At 37.5% G+C, this 15,630-nt stretch overlaps 1 protein-coding gene across 3 annotated transcripts in view; it reads left to right on the top strand.

Annotated features, from left to right (window-relative positions):
• Nucleotides 1–15,630, top strand: part of chd5 (chromodomain helicase DNA binding protein 5) — a 46,593-nt gene that overhangs the window by 14,339 nt on the left and 16,624 nt on the right. Inside the window, exons 6-24 of one of the 3 annotated variants that reach the window (XM_048172004.1) lie at nucleotides 203–315; nucleotides 563–692; nucleotides 1,582–1,748; nucleotides 1,868–2,086; nucleotides 3,784–3,990; nucleotides 4,101–4,312; nucleotides 4,425–4,556; nucleotides 6,149–6,257; nucleotides 6,338–6,529; nucleotides 6,610–6,810; nucleotides 7,060–7,197; nucleotides 7,619–7,740; nucleotides 7,916–8,089; nucleotides 8,253–8,394; nucleotides 13,021–13,152; nucleotides 13,708–13,825; nucleotides 13,924–14,048; nucleotides 14,339–14,585; nucleotides 14,655–14,827. In XM_048172004.1, coding sequence (XP_048027961.1) covers nucleotides 203–315; nucleotides 563–692; nucleotides 1,582–1,748; nucleotides 1,868–2,086; nucleotides 3,784–3,990; nucleotides 4,101–4,312; nucleotides 4,425–4,556; nucleotides 6,149–6,257; nucleotides 6,338–6,529; nucleotides 6,610–6,810; nucleotides 7,060–7,197; nucleotides 7,619–7,740; nucleotides 7,916–8,089; nucleotides 8,253–8,394; nucleotides 13,021–13,152; nucleotides 13,708–13,825; nucleotides 13,924–14,048; nucleotides 14,339–14,585; nucleotides 14,655–14,827 — 3,053 coding nt within the window. Of the gene's footprint in view, nucleotides 1–202; nucleotides 316–562; nucleotides 693–1,581; nucleotides 1,749–1,867; nucleotides 2,087–3,783; nucleotides 3,991–4,076; nucleotides 4,313–4,424; nucleotides 4,557–6,148; nucleotides 6,258–6,337; nucleotides 6,530–6,609; nucleotides 6,811–7,059; nucleotides 7,198–7,618; nucleotides 7,741–7,915; nucleotides 8,090–8,252; nucleotides 8,395–13,020; nucleotides 13,153–13,707; nucleotides 13,826–13,923; nucleotides 14,049–14,338; nucleotides 14,586–14,654; nucleotides 14,828–15,630 lie in introns of all 3 variants that reach the window. The other 2 variants (XM_048172003.1, XM_048172002.1) reach the window with 2 other exon arrangements.

The raw sequence follows: 15,630 nt of genomic DNA, 5'->3' as shown, positions 1-15,630 counted from the left end.
AAGCTGGGATAAGAGGTATAGGATAAGTATTTTAACACTTTAAACACCATATTGTATACATATATAATTTCAGCTTCTTTACTAAAATGCATGTTTGCAAATGTAAAAATGTGTTTTATGTATGTCTGAAGAATGGAGTATTGTTTTCAGATCTCACAAAAAACTTTTCTGTTTTGTTTATCTCATCTGGACTGCATTGCAGGGCCTGGTGCTAAAAAAAAAAGTAAGCCAGTGAAAGAAACAAAAAAGAAAGGGAAACCGAAGAAGTCCAAATCAAAAGCAGGCCAGAGTGGAAAAAGGAAAAAAGGCTCTTCGGTGAGTGCCTTTTCACTGAAAACTTGCTAGTGCTTAACCTGTATCACATGGAAAGATTCCCTATAGCTTTTCAATTGAGAAAAAGTCAATTCCCAGAGCAGCTAATGAATCGTTGGTGTAGATATACAGTACTTGCCTAGAGTTCCACCCAGTTTTATTAGGTACTTTTTGAAGTTGCTTTTCATGCTATGACCTTCTCATGTTTAATAGTTTCTGATCTGAGACTTTTTAATGTTTTTTTTCTTAGAGCGAGGAAGATTTCCTGGATGACTTTTCAGACTTTGATGACATCAGCATTCACAGTGCCTCTGTACGCTCAGACACTTCAGCGGCACCAAAAAAGAAGTCGGCCCGCCGAGGACGAAAAAAAAGAAAAAGTAATGTGCTTTTATTAATAATAATTATAATTATTTAGTCAGAATTATATATCAGTTTTCATTTGAGTAATTTTATGTGCTTTTGTCATTTATTTTATTAGTTTTTTTTTTTTTTATATTTCTTTTTTTTACATTTTTTTTTTACATTTTTCATCTAAAATTTATATTTATTCATTTTAGTTTTATTTCACATAACAAAGTGTTTTTAATAGTGTAAGTTTTAGTTAACAAAATCAATGGTTCAAAGGTTTGAAGTCAGTAAGCTCTTATGCTCACCACGGCTGCATTTGTTTTTTTTTATCAACAATACAGTAAAAACTGTATTATTGTAAAATATTATTATTATTTAATATGTATTTGATATATTTTAAAATGTAATTTATACCTGTGATGCAAAGCTGAATTTTCAGCATCATTACTCCAGTCTGCATTGTCACATGATCCTTCAAAAATCAATCATTCTAATATGCTGATTTTGTCCTCAAGAAACATTTATTATTATTATCAATGTTGAAAACAGTTCTGCTGCTTAATATTTTTGTGGAAAACCGTGATACATTATTTTCAGTGTTCTTTGATGAATAGAAATTTCAAAAGAAGAGCATTTATTTTAATTACAAATCTTTTGTAGACATTATAAATGACTTTACTTTGTTTCTTTTGATCAATTTAATGTGTCCTTGCTGAATAAAAGTAATAATTTCTTCCTTTTAAAAAAAGTCTTACTTGACCCCAACCCAGACTTTAGCAGTAGTGTCTTATTGACACAATCAATGTTGTTGTACTGAAATATTGTTATTAAAATGATAAAGTATTATGTGTTAAAATTGCACAATACTTTTATTCGATAAAACAATAACAGGTTTCTCTTTAAACTGTATTCGTGTAGGAGAGGATGGAGACGGCTATGAGACAGACCATCAAGACTACTGTGAGGTTTGTCAGCAGGGAGGAGAGATCATTCTATGTGACACCTGTCCCAGAGCATATCACCTAGTTTGTCTGGATCCAGAACTGGAGAAAGCCCCCGAGGGCAAATGGAGCTGCCCCCACTGCGTGAGGAAATCCCTTCCTGCTTGCAATAAGCATTTACATGCATAGCCATAAATTCTAGTTTATTCAAGGCCACAGAACCTGTGATATTGAAATTGACAGTTTACCGCCTCATCTCTCAGGAAAAAGAAGGCATTCAGTGGGAGGCCAAAGATGACGAGGAGGAGGAAGACGATGTTGCGGGTGAGGAGGAAGATGACCACATGGAGTTCTGCAGAGTGTGTAAGGACGGAGGAGAGCTGCTATGCTGTGATACCTGCCCTTCCTCCTACCACATCCACTGTCTCAACCCACCTCTTCCTGAGATTCCCAATGGAGAGTGGCTGTGTCCACGATGCATGGTGAGAAATGTCTGCAAGAATCAGTTCAGTTCAACGCAGTTGCAAATTAGTCATTTTCTCTGAGAGAAATTACAACAATCCAATGATCCAATCAGTTCCCCATGGGCAAAATCAAGTCCTGCTCTACATTTTTTTCTTGTTTGAGAAGCAATTACTCAAATATATGTCACAATATGAAAGAAAGGACTCACAACTTCGGTTTCATGATGACTTTAAAGGTGCCCAAGAATGCTTTTTCACAAGATGTAATATAAGTCTAAGGTGTCTTCTGAATGTGTCTGTGAAGTTTCAGCTCAAAACACCCCATAGATTTTTTTTAATTAATTTTTTTAACTGCCTATTTTGGGGCATCATTAACAATGCACTGATTTACACTCGGCGCCGCCCCCTTAAATCGTGTGCTCCCTGCCACATGAGCTGTCCACTATATTACAGCACATTTACAAAGTTCACACCGCTAATATAACCCTCAAATGGATCTTTACAAGATGTTCGTCATGCATGCTGCATGCATGCTTCGAATTATGTGAGTAAAGTATTTATTTGGATGTTAAAGTTTTATTCTGAGTGAATTTGAGGCTGTCCTCCGTGGCTAACGGCTAATGCTACACTGTTGGAGAGATTTATAAAGAATGAAGTTGTGTTTATGCATTATACAGACTGCTAGTGTTTAAAAAATGAAAATAGCGACGGCTCTTGTCTCCGTGAATACAGTAAGAAACGATGGTAACTTTAACCACATTTAACAGTACATTAGCAACATGCTAATGAAACATTTAGAAAGACAATTCACAAATATCAGTAAAAATATCATGCTATCATGGATTATGTCAGTTATTATTGCTCCATCTGCCATTTTTCGCTGTTGTTCTTGCTTACCTAGTCTGATGATTCGGCTGTGTGCAGCTCCAGACGTTAACTGGCTGCCCTTGTGTAATCCCTTTCTTAATGTTGGGAACATGGGCTGGCATTATGCAAATATTGGGGCGTACACCCCGACTGTTATGTAACAGTCGGTGTTATGTTGAGATTCGCCTGTTCTTCGGAGGTCGTTTAAACAAATGAGATTTATATAAGAAGGAGGAAACAATGGAGTTTGAGACTCACTGTATGTCTTTTCCATGTACTGAACTCTTGTCATTTAACTATGCCAAGGTAAATTCAATTTTTGAATCTAGGGCACCTTTAAGTATGTTTACACAGGGCGTTATAATCAAGCTAGTGAGTCTTTCCGTAGTTAAGCTATAGTCTTCACCTGTTTGTCCAAGTATACATGACACAGTGTAACTGAATATTTATAGGATTAAATACACATTACTGCTGTCTTTTAGAGCAAAGGCACAATGCCGAGGCTGGTTGTAGTCTGATTAACTGGATGAAGCCAAGCTACACTACTGTTCAAAAATTTTGTCTGTTCAAAAAGTCTTTTACACTCACCAAGGCTGCATTTACTTGATGAATAATACAGTAAAAACAAACAAAAAATTGTGAAATATTATTACAATGTAATCTATTTTAATATATTTTAAAATGTAATTTTCAAAATGTAATTTAAAATGTAAAAATTAATATATAGAAATCGAATTATTTTAATCTCTTCTGAAATCAAACTCAAAGCACAAGTAAATATACTATTTTTTTTGAGCATTGTTTGCATTTGAACAGTATTCCTCATCCATCATCCACATTTCCCCTAGTGCCCACCGCTTAAAGGGAAAGTCCAGAAGATTCTGCACTGGATGTGGGGCGATCCTCCTCTACCACCTGAGGTCCCCCCTGGGCAGGATGGTGAGAAGGTGGAAAGTTTGGCCAAAATACCACTGAAGGGCCGTCCAGAGAGGCAGCTGTTTGTGAAATGGGCTGGCCTGTCCTACTGGCACTGCTCCTGGGTCAGCGAACTACAGGTGGGATTCCCACATTACCTTCAGTAGAGCCAACGTTAATTTAAATACGAATGCTATTTTGGCCTGTTCCTGTATCTCTGATTAAGGTTAGGTTCTTTTCCTTGATGCAGTTGGAGCTATATCACACAGTAATGTACCGTAACTACCAGCGGAAGAACGACATGGACGAACCGCCACCGTACGACTACGGCTCTGGGGAGGAGGAGCTTAACAGTGAGAAGAGGAGGAGCAAAGACCCTCAGTACGCAGCCATGGAGGAACGATTCTACCGTTACGGCATCAAGCCCGAGTGGATGATCATTCACCGGATTCTCAACCACAGGTACGGTGGGCCACAGTCACTTGTGCTAAAGCTATTCTGTAGACACCCTGCTTTTCTTGCTAAAAACTCTGATTTATTTATATGCTTTAAGATTATGTTGTGTATGTTGAAGTTTTGATAAGGATGGAGATGTACACTACCTGATTAAATGGAGAGATTTGCCGTATGATCAGTGCACCTGGGAGGCTGATGACTTCGACATCCCAGATTATGACATCTTTAAACAAGCCTACTGGGACCACAGGTAAGCCGATTCAAGTTTATGTGGATTTAGATGGTGTCAACACACATGCAGAACTTTCCATAAAGAGGGTACTAATTATTACTGTATGGCTTGAAGCTCTTAATCATCAGTCTTAAAAATTCAAGCTACATATTTTATATTTATCATTTTTTTTTAATTAATTGAATTTAATAACATTTCACACTTAACCTAAATTAAGATATTTAGTAGCTAGTTTGGGACTAAATGTTGGTTAATAGTTATTGATAAACTGATTTAACATTAATTAAAAATATTAAATAAAAAAATGTAAATATTAAAGGTCCCGTTCTTCGTGACCCCATGTTTCAAACTTTAGTTAGTGTGTAATGTTGTTGTTAGAGTATAAATAAAATCTGTAAAATTTTAAAGCTCAAAGTTCAATGCCAAGCGAGATATTTTATTTAACAGAAGTCGCCTACATCGAACGGCCAGTTTGGACTACATCCCTCTACTTCCTTCTTTAATGACGTCACCAAAAGAGTTTTTTGACTAACCTCCGCCCACAGGAATACACAAGAGTTGCGTTTGTAGAGTGTGTTTGTGAGATATTTTATTTAACAGAAGTCGCCTACATCGAACGGCCAGTTTGGACTACATCCCTCTACTTCCTTCTTTAATGACGTCACCAAAACAGTTTTTTGACTAACCTCCGCCCACAGGAATACACAAGAGTTGCGTTTGTAGAGTGTGTTTGTCGCCATGTCGTCGAAACGCTGTTATTTTCATCCCGCAGTCCAATCACCGGGTCTGATTAAGACCTAATAAAGACATGTTTACAATAACACTGAGCGCGTGCATCTCCACGTTATGGTAAGAGGCGTGACCTTTCCGGGCAAGGAGCGCTAAGCTGCTGTCGAATCACAACACAGGAACCGCTGGCACAATCAGAACTCATTACGTATTTCTGAAGGAGGGACTTCATAGAACAAGGAAGTCATCAGCCCGTTTTTATGACAGTGGAAACAGCGGTATACAGATAAGTAAATTATGTGAAAAATACTGTGTTTTTTTACACGTGAAACATGAACACATGTTATATTGCACACTATAAACACAATCAAAACTTCAAAAAACCACGAAAAACGGGCCCTTTAATACTAAAATATTTTTTACAATAACTTTGGTTGAATGGTTGAACTTTAGAAATGTAGTAAAAACTACAATGAATGGAAATATTTACCAGTCATGCTCTAAAAAGTGTCCAAGTAGTATTTCATAGTACTTTTTTAATATTTTAAATATTAATGTGTGATATTTCGATAGTAATTACAAATTACAAATGCATTTTTCTTTTTTATCCTGTAAACTACATATCAGTTAAATAGTTCAATATTATGATGTGATTTAAAGCCAAAACCACAATCGTAAGGCAGGAATACAGATATTTGATGTGTTTAAAACTAAACTGTTCATGCTATGTTCACTTTATGTTAAATAAAAATGTATCTATTATATCTAATATGATAACCCTCTCACAACAACAACAAAAAAGATTTGTGGCTCTAATGCTTTAAAAAAAGTAATGGAACTCTGTGTGAAAAGTACTTACTGTACACTCACACTTTTACCAGGAATCAGGTGCTAGGTGAAAGCCATCACCCCCTGCTGTTCAGAAAGGGAAAAAGACTCAAAGAGGAAGGGAAGAGGAGAGAACCTCCACCAGACACTCCAGTTGTGGATGTGAGTTGCTACAAATTTTTTTATTTGCGTAGATTGAATCCCATTATCACTCTTTCCTATTTATATGTCATTGGTCACAGCCCACCATCAAGTTTGATCAGCAGCCATGGTACATCGATGACACAGGGGGAACTTTGCACCCATACCAGCTGGAAGGCCTGAATTGGTTGCGCTTCTCTTGGGCCCAAGGAACCGACACAATCTTGGCTGATGAAATGGGCCTTGGCAAGACTGTGCAGACTATAGTGTTCCTGTACTCACTCTACAAAGAGGTCTGGGCACCACTTGAACTTTCTTTCAAATGCATTTGAGAGTGGAAGGGAACAGAGTGTAACTGAGTTGCTTGTTTCAGGGTCACTCCAAAGGGCCGTTTCTGGTCAGTGCGCCACTCTCCACCATCATCAACTGGGAGAGAGAGTTTGAGATGTGGGCTCCGGAATTCTACGTGGTGACTTACACAGGGGACAAAGACAGCAGGGCCGTCATACGCGAGAATGAATTTACCTTCGAGGACAGCGCTGTCAAATCGGGTCGCAAGGTTTTCCGCATGAAGGTGAGAGAACGTTGTTGATTAACGTCAACCTGATGTTGTATTTAATTCAGAGTGAAACATTCTAATGCCTTTTACTATGTCCCAACCAAAAAATTTTGCACCAAAACATTTATTTTCCCCCACACATTTCAAAGATGATTTTTTTTGTCTTTCTCTTACTGGTACCTTTTTCAGCATTCAAACAAGTATCCTAGCATCTGAAAGGTTTCTGATCAGAGTCAGTTTTTATATTGCACTTTTTCATCACAGAAGGACACGCCGATAAAGTTTCATGTCCTGCTGACATCGTATGAACTGATCACCATTGATCAGGCCATACTTGGCTCAATTACCTGGGCCTGTCTGGTTGTGGATGAAGCCCACCGACTGAAGAATAACCAGTCAAAGGTACATAATTCAAGGAAAGATTTACATCTGCTTTGATGACATCATCATAATCATAACAATTATAAAACTCAAATTTAATTTATATGATTAAATAAAATTCAAATTTAATATAGTGGCAAATTAAATATATATTAAATATGCCACTAAATAAAATAAAATGATGTAAAATTTATATATATATATATATATATATATATATATAAATTTTACATCATTTAATTTTGTGGACATTGTTCAAAATCCTAAAATAAATAATATAATAAAAAATAAAATATTTTAAGGTTTAAATTAGATTTTAAATAACACTTTTTTAGTGTGTGACATTTCTGCCCCACTTTATATCATAATATTATTATTAATTATAGATTTAGATATTTTTTGAGGTTACTTAATATATTATAATCAATAAATCAATGCTCAGTTTTTCAGAATTCTGAATGGCTACAAAATCTACTATAAGCTGCTCCTGACTGGAACCCCTTTGCAGAACAATCTCGAAGAGCTTTTTCACCTGCTCAACTTTCTCACCCCGGAGCGCTTCAAGTAAGATTGCAGACTGCATGATTCACCTGGTGATTCATACTGTAGATCTGCTCGTAGAATAATGATCCCCCGCAGAGCAATCTCAGGGCTTATATTGGAACATGTTTTTCATATGATTTGATGGAAGTGAATTCTGTCTTCCGTTATATTCAAATGAAAATGTTGTTGTGCACAGTAACCTGGAGGGCTTTCTGGAGGAGTTTGCGGACATCTCGAAAGAGGACCAGATTAAAAAACTACATGACCTGCTTGGGCCACACATGCTGAGAAGACTGAAGGCAGATGTGTTTAAGAACATGCCGGCAAAAACCGAGCTCATAGTGCGAGTAGAACTCAGCCCCATGCAGAAGTCAGTCTTAGTTTCTCTCTTCCTAATGCTAAAGTTTTTTTTTACTTTACTTTATTTCAGTTCAAGTAATGAAATGTGGGTTTTTTTATGGTTTTACTTTTCCGTTGACTATAACACCCCTGTTTCATATTCAAGATTGTTTCATGTTTTCTTTTTCTCACAGGAAATACTACAAGTTCATTTTAACACGGAACTTTGAGGCATTGAATTCCAAGGGAGGAGGGAACCAGGTGTCCCTTCTTAACATCATGATGGACTTGAAGAAATGCTGCAACCATCCCTACCTGTTTCCAGTGGCTGCAGTGGTGAGGAGGGGAGGGGAGGAGAACATATGGAGGCCCCCCATTTATACTTCTGCTGTGGTTTATTTTTAGCACATGTAATGGCAATACATTTTCTGTTTTATAAGAGCTATTTAAAGACTCAGAAGCTTTTGTTCAGGAGTCTATTGTTTCTTAGCATCTGCAGCAAAATTGCATAATACCTGCATTCCCTTACATTCTCATGTTCAAGGACAAAAACCTTTATTTATATAATGCTTTATACAATATAGACTGTTTCAAAGCAGTTGACAGTAATAAGTAATGAATAATTGATGACGGGCTGTTAAATTCTTATAAAATAATGGACACCCGATGTGAGAATGCGGCCACAATGCGAAGCATTATTTTCTAAGAATTAAATGGCCCGGAGTCAATTATTCCACTTATACTATGGTTACCACACCTCAAGACTCTGTTCCAATGGTGTATTTAAAGACATTTGTCAGGTTTTTGTCCTTAAAACACTCTTGTGTGTGGGACAAATTTCTTACGCATCTCATCCCAAGCCTCCGTGCTAATTCCAAAATGTCATTTCAGAACTAGTAATGGAGGCTTGAGCCTTGATAGCGGAATAATACAGTTATTAACACACTTGAGAGAGAGAGAGAGAGAGAGAGAATAAGCATATGTGAATCTGTGTCTCTCTCACGGCAGCAGTGTCTCTACTAATAGTGAAACTGTAAGTTTATCTACCTCAAGAACCACACAGTTATTACCTCGCTGGTGAGAAATGTCATGTAGCTTTTAAGTTGCTAAAGTATTGTACTGATTAATTCAACAGAGCAGTGCCGACAAAACGTTTCTGTGTGAGTGTGTGTCCGTACTATACAGTACGTGTGTACGTTTGAAAGAGAGAGAGAGAGCGCGAGAGAGTAGGACACAATCAAATGTATTTTGTGGCAAAAACCATGACAATAATTTGTCATTTTCATCCGCTTGTTTACTATATTTATTTGCTTGGTCGGTGTCGTTGTGGGTTTTGTTTCTTTTGGAACTGCAATGCTGTCAAGACCTGCCTATAGAACTACTTTAGCCGTGCGTTTCCCTGAAAATAACTGCACACTTAGAACGCTGGTCAACCAATAGTAGTATAAACAGAGTTAATGATGCAAACATATTTCTTAGCTCAAGTCAGTGTTGATTCAGTTCAGTTCAATTACAGTGTAGTTCATCAATTATGAAACAAGTTCAAATCAGCTATAAGCAGCTCTACAGAAGACAATAGTGTCGTTAATCAGCTCGAGTCAGTTCAATGACGATTCAATTTAGTTCAATAACAGTGCTGGTGTTGCAAAATTCAACAGTTATGAAACAAAATTGATTCAGCTATAAAGGAGCTATACAAAAAACAATAGTCTCATCAGCTAGATCAATTCAATTCAAATTTTGTTCTCATCTGAAAGTGTCAGTGCAGGCAAATCAATAATATTAATGAATATTAAGTGTCTTTTAAACCCCAACTAAGCGAGCTAACAGTGGCAAGGAACTCTTTACTCTTAGAAACATTGCACTTTTAATATTGCTTGTGCTGTGCTTGGATTTAAGGGTTTTCAAAATTATGGATGAGATGAATATGCTATGGACGAGAATAATACCTCAAATGGGGCAGCTTAATGAGATGTACTTTCCTAAGTGAATAGACTTCTGACTGATTATAAAACAATCCCATACTTACACTGGAGGGACTTGAGCCATAGGAGCCAGAATATTATAGAGACTGAGGGTATTTTGATCCGAATGAGAAAGCAAAAACCCAAAACACACAAGCAACCATATTATAATGAGTTTAAAGCTACTTAGACCACCTTAGCAACTGCATAGCAATGCCCTGACAACCATCCACAAAACCCATGCATTTTGGTGGCGAGCCTTAGGTTTTCTGAGCTGTGTGCTACAGATGGTCTCTTGTAACAAAACATAAAAATGGAAGTACACTACTGTTCAAAACTTTGGGATCCATAAGATTTAAATAATAATAATAATGTTTTTACTATCAAAAGTGAAATTAAAGACATTTCCAATGTAACAAAAGACTTTTATTTGATATAAATGCTGTTTTTTTAAAGATGCCATCGAATGGAAAATTGAATTTACCTTGGCATAGTTGAATAACAAGAGTTCAGTACATGGAAATGACATACAGTGAGTCTCAAACACCATTGTTTCCTCCTTCTTGTATAAATCTCATTTGTTTAAAAGACATCAGAGGAACAGGCGAATCTCAACATAACACCGACTGTTACGTAACAGTCGGGGTGTACGCCCCCAATATTTGCATATGCCAGCCCATGGTCAAGGCATTAGACAAGGGCAGCCAGTATTAACGTCTGGATCTGTGCACAGCTGAATCATCACACTAGGTAAGCAAGCAAGGACAATAGCGAAAAATGGCAGATGGAGCGATAATAACTGACATGATCCATGATATCATGATATTTTTAGTGATATTTGTAAATTGTCTTTCTAAATGTTTCGTTAGCATGTTGCTAATGTACTGTTAAATGTGGTTAAAGTTACCATCGTTTATTACTGTATTCACGGAGACAAGAGCCGCCGCTATTTTCATTTTTAAACACTTGCAGTCTGTATAATTCATAAACACAACTTTTTAAGTCTCTCCAACAGTGTGTAATGTTAGCTTTAGCCACTGAGCACTATCAAACTCGTTCAGAATCAAATGTAAACATCCAAATAAATACTATACTCACATGATCTGATGTATACATGCAGCATGCATGACAAACATCTTGTAAAGATCCATTTTGAGGATTATATTAGCTGTGTGAACTTTGTTTATGCTGTTTAAGGCAAGCGCAAGCTCTAGGGGCGGGGAGCGTGAGGAATTAAAGGGGCCGCAGCCTGAATCGGTGCATTTCTAATGATGCCCCAAAATAGGCAGTTAAAAAAATGTATTAAAAAAAATCTATAGGGTATTTTGAGTTGAAACTTCACAGACACATTCAGGGGACACCTTAGACTTAGGGCCGTTTCATAGTCAACGCATCTGTACGCATACGCGTCCCCGAGGCTACGCATCGTTACGCTTCGGCCGCCATTATGCGTCGGTGCGTAGTTTTTGTTGTGTCGTCCTAGTTTTTGATACGCGACGCGCCGATGCACGCAATACTATGCGTTGTCGGTGGGGGCGACATTGCAAGTATTGTACATTAATTCAAGTATATTGTGTTTACAGAAGAAGAAGGTTTGAATACAATGGCGGGCGAAGAGGAAAAATTATGCGAACTTAAAGGGCGAACATACCACCGTCTATCTCTGCGTTGCCTTTGTTGCCGCCGATGTAAAATCAGCAACAGAATACACTCATAGACGGTAAAAGAAATGGACACAGCGACCCCATTGGAACTCAATTGAGACAAGTGAAGCCCATTTTTAGCGATTTTTAGCACTTCCGTTTCTGACGCGCAGACTCAAACTAAGCTTGATGACGTCAGCAACCTGTCTGACAGATGTAAATCTTCTAGTAGCTGTGCGTCCAAACTGCCATCGTTAATCTTGCAGAGACGGCGAGCTTGAGCGGGGAGTTGTTTGGCGTGAGTGAGCAGGAGTAAGTATTCTGATTAATTATTTTGTATAGTATTTTAAAATGTAACGCCAGTACGCCATATTAAGTTAATGCATACTATTGCCTGCGAGCTTCTCCTCCTGTCTGTACGGTAATTTCTCTACTGTGCGACAGAGAGTCGAGTGGTTATGACGCAATCGTTAGCCTATTTTTACAAAAACTGTATCTACGGGGCCATAATGTAACATAGAAGGTAATGGAGCCCTTTATACATTGTCGTGTATCTTTAGAAATAAATAATGGACAAATGGAGTCTTTAAATGCCTCAGATGTAAAGTTATTCACTGTCAAAGTGACGCCAAAATGAATGGGAGTCAATGGGGATGCTAACGCAAGTGAAGTTCTGCTACAAGATGGCGGCACCCGGCCGACTTCAACTTCCGGTCGACTTCCTTGGGCACTGAATACACTCCTCTTCAGTTGCCATTTTGATCTGAATATCACCCGACTCTACTACCCCCTGCTGCGTGAGCGGTGTATTGCATACACGCATCGCCCGTGACGCTTGCGTCCACTGTTTAGACTATGAAAGGGAGCGCGTCGCTCGCGTCGCTCGCGTTGCTTGCTCGCGTTTCTCGCGTTGACTATGTAATGGCCCTTATATTACATCTTGTAAAAAATGTTCAATGGCATCTTTAAACTTTCTGTTCATCAAAGAATCCTGACTAAAATGTATCATAGTTTCCATAAAAATTTCAACATTGATAATAATAAGAAATGTTTCTTGAGCATCAAATCAGCATATCAGAATGATTTCTGAAGGATCATGTGACACTGAAGACTGAAAATTCAGCTTTTTTTTGCCATCACAAGAATAAATATTTTAAAATTGTAAATATTTCATATTTTCTATGTGATATTTCTGTATTTTTGATCAAATAAATGCAGCCTTGGTGAGGAAAAGAGACCTTTTTCAAAAACATTTAAACATTTTACCAGCCCTAAGCTTCTTAACGGTATACAGTATATGTTAGTATAAATGTTAAAACTTGATTCCAAACATATTTTCATTTTTATTTATGCAGGAAGCTCCCGTCTTACCCAACGGTTCTTATGACGGTAACCTCCTGGTGAAATCCTCAGGGAAACTCACCCTGCTTCAGAAGATGCTCAAAAAGCTCAAAGACGAAGGGCACAGGGTTCTCATCTTCTCTCAGGTATAGTGTCATGTGTGGTATTTATTTCCTCTTTGGAAGCTCAAAATACCCTGTGAATAACAAAAAAAAAAAAAAAACATAAATATGTGCCTCTATTTCAGTGGAAGATTAATTAGATGGTAAACTGTGAATAGAAAATAAGAGCGGAGCTCATTCATCTTTTAAATGGAGTTGACAAATGAAAAGGCGGAGCCTATATTTATCTCTGCTTTATTGTTTAGTCCTCGGACTCTTTTCCCTCCCATTTTAAATTGCCTGTGGAATCACAGCATCCATTAATTTGATGAATGGCATAGGTAAAGTGGGGTTGTCTCGATGAGACTTCATTTTGCCACCCTTTTCTTTCCTAGGTGCTTGAGAATAAACATACATATTAATGTTGTTTTGTTGTTATATACATATTGTTGTTGTATTTTGTATGGATGAAATTAAGTATGAGCTGGCAAGCTGGGATTGCTTAACATTTTGCTTAATGCTGCCATTTGTCCCTTTGTTGGATACTGCTGTTGTCTTTTTTGTTTGTGTCTTATCCTGCACTGTTGATTCCTCTCTCAGATGACAAAGATGCTAGATCTGCTAGAGGACTTCCTGGAGTTTGAGGGGTATAAATATGAACGTATTGACGGGGGCATCACAGGGGGGCTGCGACAGGAGGCCATCGATCGCTTTAACGGTGAGGATGCGGACAGTGAAACTGCAGTGATGTCTACGTGTGTGTGGTATAGTGGATACTAAGGCATTCATACTGACTGTCTGTCATCCTGTGTGTAGCGCCCGGGGCTCAGCAGTTCTGTTTTCTGCTCTCTACACGTGCTGGAGGATTGGGTATCAATCTGGCAACCGCAGACACAGTGATCATATATGACTCTGACTGGAACCCACACAATGATATTCAGGTAATGCAAACACCAGTGTTGGGGAAGTAAACTGTGTAGTTAAAATACTATTGAAAGTATTTAACTGCATTACAATGGCTGAAGCTATGTAGAATGATAGTATGTTTTAAATAAAATAATACATTTTGTTATTTTCATATTTTTCATTTTATAAAATAAAATAGATTGATAGATAGATAGAGATATATTACACATTATAGGTCTCCATTATTTAATGATCACTTTTATTTTTCTTTCTTGTGTTCTTCTTTGACTTTGTCTTCATCTATCTTTTCGCTTTGTCCTTGTAGGCATTCAGCAGGGCGCATCGTATCGGGCAAAATAAAAAGGTGATGATCTATCGCTTTGTAACTCGGGCATCCGTAGAGGAGCGTATTACCCAGGTGGCCAAGCGAAAGATGATGCTGACCCACCTGGTGGTGCGTCCTGGCTTGGGCTCTAAGACAGGCTCCATGTCCAAACAGGAACTAGACGACATCCTCAAGTTTGGCACTGAGGAGCTTTTCAAAGACGATGTGGAAGCTGCCAGAACGATGGGTATGCTGAAGTGGTTTTGGCACTTTGTTTGTGGATTCCAGTAGTTCATGTTCTAAATCTCTTTTGCAGGAGACAGTAAAGAAGGAGAGGAGGGTAGTGTGATCCACTATGATGATAACGCCATCTCCAAACTGCTGGACCGTAGTCAGGATGCCACTGAAGACACAGAAATCCAAAACATGAACGAGTACCTGAGCTCATTTAAGGTGGCTCAGTATGTGGTGAGAGAGGAGGATGGAGAGGTGAGATACAGATACTTTACTGTCTGTTGCTCATGTCTCTTTTCTATTAAACAAGTGATCAAAGATGAATGGTAGCTCATCCTTTTGAAATGACTACATTAGAAATGCTTTATTTATTTGACTCTTCTATGCTCAAGATAATGGATTTGATATTGTGTGGAAAGGCGGCATCACTGTGGCTTTGTTCCGGCAGGCAGAAAAAGTTTTTGTTTTGTTTTGTTTTTTTTGCAATCTGAAAACACACACACAAAAACATGCAATCCGATGTTTACACATATTTCATTATTTTTTATTATTAAAATAGATTTTCTTTTCAATTAAACAGTAGCATCAGATTGTAAATAATTTTCTTTATTTTGCGACCTGACGCATTCACTACAGTTTAATAGTTTGAGGTTTTTTTTTTTTTTTTTTTTTTTTTTGAAAGCTTTTAATACTTCTATTCAGTGGCAGTAAAACATTTATAATGTTACAAAATATTTCTGTTTCAAATAAATGCTGTTCTTCTAAACTTTGTTAATCAAAGAATCCAGAAAAAAATGAAAATTCAACTTTGCCATCACAACAATACAGTGGTGGTCAGAATTATTGGCACCCTTGGTAAATATGATCAAAGATGACTATAAAAAATTATTATGCATTGTTTATCCTTTTGATCTTTAATTCATAAAATAAGCAAAAATCTAACTTTTCATTGAAGGAAAAGAATTGAAAGTGGGGAGAAAATCACATTATGAAATAAATGTTTTTCTCCAAAACACATTGGCCAAAATTATTGGCACCCTTTTGTTAAATACTTTTTG

Source organism: Megalobrama amblycephala, linkage group LG21, assembly GCF_018812025.1.
Source record: "Megalobrama amblycephala isolate DHTTF-2021 linkage group LG21, ASM1881202v1, whole genome shotgun sequence".
Lineage (NCBI taxonomy): Eukaryota > Metazoa > Chordata > Actinopteri > Cypriniformes > Xenocyprididae > Megalobrama > Megalobrama amblycephala.
The sequence above is the reverse complement of the archived record's forward strand: the minus strand, read 5'-3'. Positions and strand labels throughout refer to the sequence as shown.